A 6,590-nucleotide genomic window follows, 5' to 3' on the forward strand; every position below is an offset into this window, starting at 1 on the left:
AGTAAATAGTGAAAATGTGATAATATCACAAACTGTCTGCTGTTGTCAACAGACTGAACACAAGTGAATCACAGCTCAGCTGAGACCGGTTCAACTGCTTTTCTATTCCAGGATGTTCAGATGTGAGCTGACATGTTCAGACTCAGTTTAAAATAAAAACAACCAAGACTCATCTACACTCATAAAGTCTGAATTCATAATAAGGGAACAAATCTTTAAAACAATAATCTTTATTGTTTCAGAACAATCACATTATAAAAAACATAAACAGAAGAACTTCAATGTGTGAAAAGACTTCACAGGAAGTAGATTTATTGATACTCTTATCAATTCTTCTTCATTAAAAGAGAGTTGTTTCTAAAAATATATTATTTAAAAAATAAATAATTCGGAGCAGGATAAGAATTGATTTCATATTTTAAATATAATAATATTGATTCTAGAGCAGCAACAGTAAAGTCACTATAAGCTCAGTAATATCTCACCAGAAATAAACTAGTCTTTAATCTCTTGCATTGAAAGTGCATTTTGATTAGAGCTACAACGATTACTCGATTAATTGATTAGCTGCCAGACATTAATTTAATCACCAACTATTTTGATAATCGATTAATGATTTCGGGCCATTTTTAAGTCCAAATTCTCTGATTCCAGATTCTTAAATCTAAATATTTTCTGGTTTCTTTAGTCTCTGTGACAGTAAACTGAATATTTTTATTCATCTTGGGTTTTGGGAAACACTGATCGACAGGTTTCACCATTTTCTGACATTTTATAGATCAGTTTTATAGACTAGTTGTAGTTGCAGCTCAGGAGGTTACAGCAAGAAAAACATGTTTACTGATGAAAGTCCAACCTTTTAGACCTGGTTCCAGTTCAGAACATGTTGCTGCTGTAAAATCTGCAGGACACAAAGATTCAGGAGTTCAGAGATCTGAGACCTTTCAGACCTGCTGGGAGACAGCTGCTCTATAATGAAAGGATCGGTCAGGATGTTGTCTACATTTTCTGTGAATCACAAAACCAGCAATAACAGCAACAACAACAACAACAACAGCAACAGGCAGACCAACTATCAGTCCAAGATTTCCTTCATCCTTGGCTCCTCCATCCTTGTCTCCTTCAGTCCGGATGTTTCCAGCTGAGTGACCTGCAGAGCAGAAACAGGTGTGAGGTATCAGCTGTCAGGTAGGTGATGTCCAGGTCTACAGACTCTACAAACTCACCTGAATCTTCAACTGTCAGGTTGATGGTTTTGATGAGCTCAAATCCTTTGCTCTTCACTGAAACACGACACGTATACATTCCAGTGTCGTTGATGGTGACGTTCTTCAGAATCAAAGACACGTTTCCGTCCTTCATGTGTGGATCTCTCAGCTGCACTCGACCACGAAAAGATGGATGCAGGTTGTGATCATAAGAAAACCCGTCTTGGTAGAAGAAGACATACTCATCTGCCTCCAGGTCAGGTCTGGTCCACTCTGAGATTATGATGGCTGCATGTCTGGGACCCCGACAATGAAGTGTGACATCATCTTTAGGCTTCGCTTTTATCTCTTCTGTATCTGGAAAAAAAACACAAAAAGAAAACACAAAAAAAGTGCTAGAGAGCAGTGTTTTCACTGGAGGGTCCCTGTTGTGTTTATATAGTGCGAGTGACACGATACACAATCCTACTGATGATTTCACATTATTCCACTGATACAGGTGGCTGTAACCCACCAAGAAACTCAGAAATACATCATCAAAGGCAGGAGGGAAGAAGAATGCAATCTTGTTTTTGTCTATTAAAAAACTTAACACTGAAAACAAAGTTTTGCAAGTAATTGGTCATAAACCAAAGTATTGGATAAGAACACATTACCAGATGGTGGCGCTAGATGAACTTCTTATTTCATGTGCTGCACTCATGGCTGCTGAGTCCTCTGAACCGTAACACACACACAGAAAGATAAAAAGTGTCTTTTCAGCAGAGTTGTTTCATTTTGATGATGGAGACTTTTGCATATTATAAAACTTAACACTGAAAACAAAGTTTTGCAGGTAATTGATCAGATAAGAACACATTACCAGATGGTGGCGCTAGATGAACTCTGCACTGTGTGTTTTATTAAACCTGCACAGCTGACGAGTATCAACAGGTTCAACAGCTCAGCTTCAGGTAAACAACTAAACAGGAAGTCTGGTTATAAACATAAATGAATATATAACATGAATCCAGCTCATCTACATTATGAACAAAGTCTTTATCAAAACAGGAAACATGTTAAAAAGTATAGATATTTAATAATAAAAAATTAAATGTCAACAAATTCACAGTGCAGTAAATATATTATTTGTTACAAGTTCAGAATGAAGCTCTGGGTACAAACTGATGCAACACATTTATTCACAGGGGTTAACTGTGAATAAATGTGTTGTGCAAAACTGTGCAAAAATATTTGAAATAGTTGTCAGCATGTTATTCATATCATTGTGGTGTTAACTCAGCTTGCATCAGTCTATTATCTCTGAACTGTGAATTTTAATAACTTTAGCTTACAGTCCTGCTTTAGAGTTCTCAATGGACTTCACTTACTTCAAACATCCCATAAATAACACTACAAATACCTACATCCGCACCTGAACATTTCCTACACAATACAGAAACAATAGATCATACACATAGAAAATATCACGTTATAACAGTGTTTACAGTGTAAACTACAGTAGACAGTCTAACATTGGCTGGAAAACACAATAAAACTCACTTTCCAGTCTGCATCTCTACAGACTCACAGCAATAATCTCACTCTTACACACTCTGAACACAAATAACATTACTTACACAACACAGTAAAATGCTATTAAACAAAACTGAAGTGAAAATGAAATAAACTAGTTTTTATCACTTGCATTAGTAGAATAGCTGCAGCTCTAATTATGAAGGGATCCTCTAATGCTCAGTATGAACAGGAGGAATGATTACAGCAAGAAAAACATGTTTACTGATGAAAGTCCGACCTTTTAGACCTGGTTCCAGTTCAGAACATGTTGCTGCTGTAAAAGCTTCAGGACACAAAGATTCAGGAGTTCAGAGATCTGAGACCTTTCAGACCTGATGGGAGACAGCTGCTCCATAATGAACTTGTTGGTCAGGACGTTGTCTACGTTGTCTATAAATCACAAAACCAACAATAACAGCAACAAGAAGAAGCACAGCAACAGGCAGACCAACTGTCAGTCCATGATTTCGTTCCTCCTTCTTTCCTTCATCCTTGTCTCCTTCATCCTTGTGTCCTTCATCCTTGTGTCCTTCAGTCTGACCTGCAGAGCAGAAACAGGTGTGAGGTATCAGCTGTCAGGTAGGTGATGACTCACCTCTACAAACTCTACAAACTCACCTGAGTCAGTAACTATCAGATTGATGGTGTTCGTGTGCTCAGATCCTTTGTTGCCATCTGAAACACGACACTTGTATGTTCCAGTGTCGTTGATGTTGACGTTTTTCAGAATCACAGAAACGTCTCCGTCCTTCATCTCTGGATCTCTCAGCTGCACTCGACCATGAAAAGATGGATGCTGGTAGTTTTCATATGATCGGTTCTCTCTGAAGAAGAAGACGTAACCATCTGTCTTCAGGTCAAGTCTGATCCACATTAACGCTGTGATGGCTTCACCTCTGGGACTCAGACACTGAAGAGTGACATTTTCTCCAGGCTTTACTGTTATCTCTGAAAGATTTCAACAAAAACAGAAAATTCACAGAAAAGCAGGAAATAAAAGTTAGTGATACAACTCTCTGTCTGTGTGTGTGTGTGTGTATATATATATATATATACACACACACAAACACATATATATATGATATTAAAAAGACAATTACATCTGATTGACAAGAGCCGTGACACTGTTTACATAAACGTTGGTAAACTCTTCAAGTAAAGTATATATATGTGTGTGTGTGTGTGTGTGTGTGTGTGTGTGTGTGTGTGTAAAGAAAATCTTTACTTAATAGGATAACTTTCATATAATAATGATGTTATAATAATAATTAAAATGATTTCGGTTGGTTTCAATGAATTTGGTGAAATATAGTGTTTGAGGAGAACATCATTTATTACATGATTAATTATTACATGTTTAATGTAACATAATACATGTTGTTCCTTCATATGAAAGTCTGTCATGTTTCTGTCGATGCAATAAAAGGAAAAAAAAGAGAAAATGTGTCACAACTCTTTGTCCTGACAATTATAAACAAACAACACAATTAGATAATAAATCATTATAAATGATATATATATAAGATATAAAAACTATAAAAATAATTAATGAGTTCATATCTGAGTAGATTTGAACCATATTTTCAGTTTGATTTTAAAATGCTGGATGCAGCACAGGGAGAGGTTTCCAAATATCTGCTGCTCTCTAAAACAGTCGAGTTCAACAAAGTGGCTTAAAGGAGGAAAAGCTGCTCCAAGAATCTGAGACACAAGTACCATCTAAAACTAATCAATAACTGATATCTATCAATGATATGATGGAGAGATGGGGTTGGGAGCAATTTGTAACACAACAGCTAGAGTTTAATGTAAAACATGAACAACCACTGCTATTAATATATACAGTATGTACATGTATATACTTATATTTTTAATTAAGTTACTATCGACAATAAATTGACAAATCATTACTGTTTATATTTTAAGACATAAATATCGTTTAAAAATAGCGTTTAGACAGCCTTCTCATTCCAAAAGAGCATTTTCATTTTTCAGCATGATCACCATGACAACCACTGTGTGACATCACCGACAACACCTATTTTTATTCATAATTAGCAGTTACACAATAACAGTGGATGTAATTATCTGTGTTCATGATGTCACCTGCACAGCTGCTCACACTGTTAAAGATACTCAACTGATATTTATTCTGAGCTTTAACAGTTAACTGACAGAAGCAAATCTTCATCAGAGCCTTGATAGAACCAGAGATGCACCGACACTGATATCAGATATCAGATATCAGTCCCATACTGACTCAAATAGCTGGATCAGGTATTGTTGACAATAGACCAATCTGGTATCAGATACCATTATTTTAATAAATAACAATTCAGTTAATTTATATCTATGTATTTATTTGTTACATTTTGTTTTACAAAGTTAGGAAAGTTATGTTTAAGTCAAGTCAGATGTTGCCTTAAACATAAAGAATGATTCCAGTCTCTTCCACACAGTGATGCATACAGCTTATTGATTAAACACTGGTATCAGGTCAGTGATCGGTATTGGCCGATACCCAAAGTCCAGATATTGGTATCAGGAATGAACAACATACTGACAGCCCCTCTAACATTATACTGATGGATAAAGTCATGAATGAGAAATATAATATAATGTAGTAAGAATGTAAAACATGAAATGTTACAGTGACGTTAATGTAAAATAAGTTTACTGTCTGAATATATGATGCAGGACTTGAAGTTAAAAAGTAACTGAGCTATATATTTAATCATAATTAACTTGTTTATTGCGTATTTTGAATGATTGAGTATCTCTGCTTGTTGGTTCAGTTTTGCAGGTTCTTTGCTTTCATTTTTCACACAGTTGTTGAACAATACGTCATATTTCCTGCTGCTTTCATGACACGGAACAGAATCATAACCAATAAAGAACAGAATCATTACCAATAACTAAAGGAAGTCATGTGATCCTGTTCAATGCTGTATTCTGTAATGTGTTTCCTGTCTGTCCTGCAGAGGGATCCTCCTCTGTTGGAGTTTTTCCTCATTTGAATGGAGGATCAGATAACAGAGGATGTTGTATTACTGTACTGACTGTAAAACCCTCTGAGACTGATCTGTGATTTGTGATATTGGACTGAACACAACTCAGAAACTAGTAACTATGGTAACAAACTGATCTGATATAAATAATCAATAAGGTTATTTAAGGGATGATAACTGGTCCTCACTTCAGTGACGATGCCAAACACCATCAAACCAAAAGAAGAGCAACAATAACCTGAAGACAGCAGCAGCCTAATGTTTGTCTGCGAGGAAATATGTGAATAATATTAAATCTAATATTGTTATGATCTTCATCTCCTGACATAAACCTCCATAATGACTGATCATATTCACTTGACAAAAATGAGGAAATGAAAGTGTGTCTGTGCCGTCATCAGCCGCCATTAGCCTCTGAATGAGGGAGGAAACAGAGTTTGAAACCTGCCAGCGAGCAGAATAAAAGTTGTTTTTCCAGCACAGTAACTTTAACCTGCAGCTGAACCAGTTACACAGTTTTCAGTTAGTGGTGAATCACACACAGCTTACCTGTAGAGACAGAATAAGACAGGAAACAAGCGAGGAGACACAAAGAAAAGGTCAACGTAGGCATTTCTCTCTTCTTCTTCTATAGTATTTGTTGGCTGTTAGTTTCCAGAATTGATGAAGTCCAGACCAGTTACGCTTGAAGAATATTCGACAGTTAGAAGTTGGTAAGTGGACCTTGATCTCTGATTATATTGTCATGTTGCTACCAGTAGTTACAGTTGCCGCCTGACTGATTACTTTCGTTTTCTTTGTGCGCATGAACTTCTTA

The 6,590-nt window shown here is 36.2% G+C and overlaps 1 protein-coding gene across 1 annotated transcript; it reads right to left on the reverse strand.

Annotated features, from left to right (window-relative positions):
• Positions 1–929: 929 nt before the first annotated feature.
• LOC122974250 (nectin-4-like) lies at positions 930–6,590 on the reverse strand. The gene is made up of 4 exons (XM_044342263.1): positions 6,323–6,590; positions 3,384–3,713; positions 3,098–3,306; positions 930–950 (listed from the first exon to the last, which is right to left on the reverse strand). The coding sequence occupies exons 1-4, from the start codon at positions 6,384–6,386 to the stop codon at positions 945–947; spliced, it is 609 nt and encodes a 202-aa protein (XP_044198198.1). The 5' UTR covers positions 6,387–6,590; the 3' UTR covers positions 930–944.

This window comes from Thunnus albacares, chromosome 22, assembly GCF_914725855.1.
Source record: "Thunnus albacares chromosome 22, fThuAlb1.1, whole genome shotgun sequence".
Taxonomy (NCBI): Eukaryota; Metazoa; Chordata; class Actinopteri; order Scombriformes; family Scombridae; genus Thunnus; species Thunnus albacares.

Excerpts from the sequence above, each read along its gene's own strand:
- LOC122974250 (XM_044342263.1), bottom strand. The coding sequence starts at position 6,386 with ATGCCTACGTTGACCTTTTCTTTGTGTCTCCTCGCTTGTTTCCTGTCT. Across the intron at positions 3,714-6,322 it reads GTCTTATTCTGTCTCTACAG|AGATAACAGTAAAGCCTGGA; the intron begins GTAAGCTGTGTG and ends GAAATCTTTCAG. Across the intron at positions 3,307-3,383 it reads TCTGATAGTTACTGACTCAG|GTCAGACTGAAGGACACAAG; the intron begins GTGAGTTTGTAG and ends TCTGCTCTGCAG.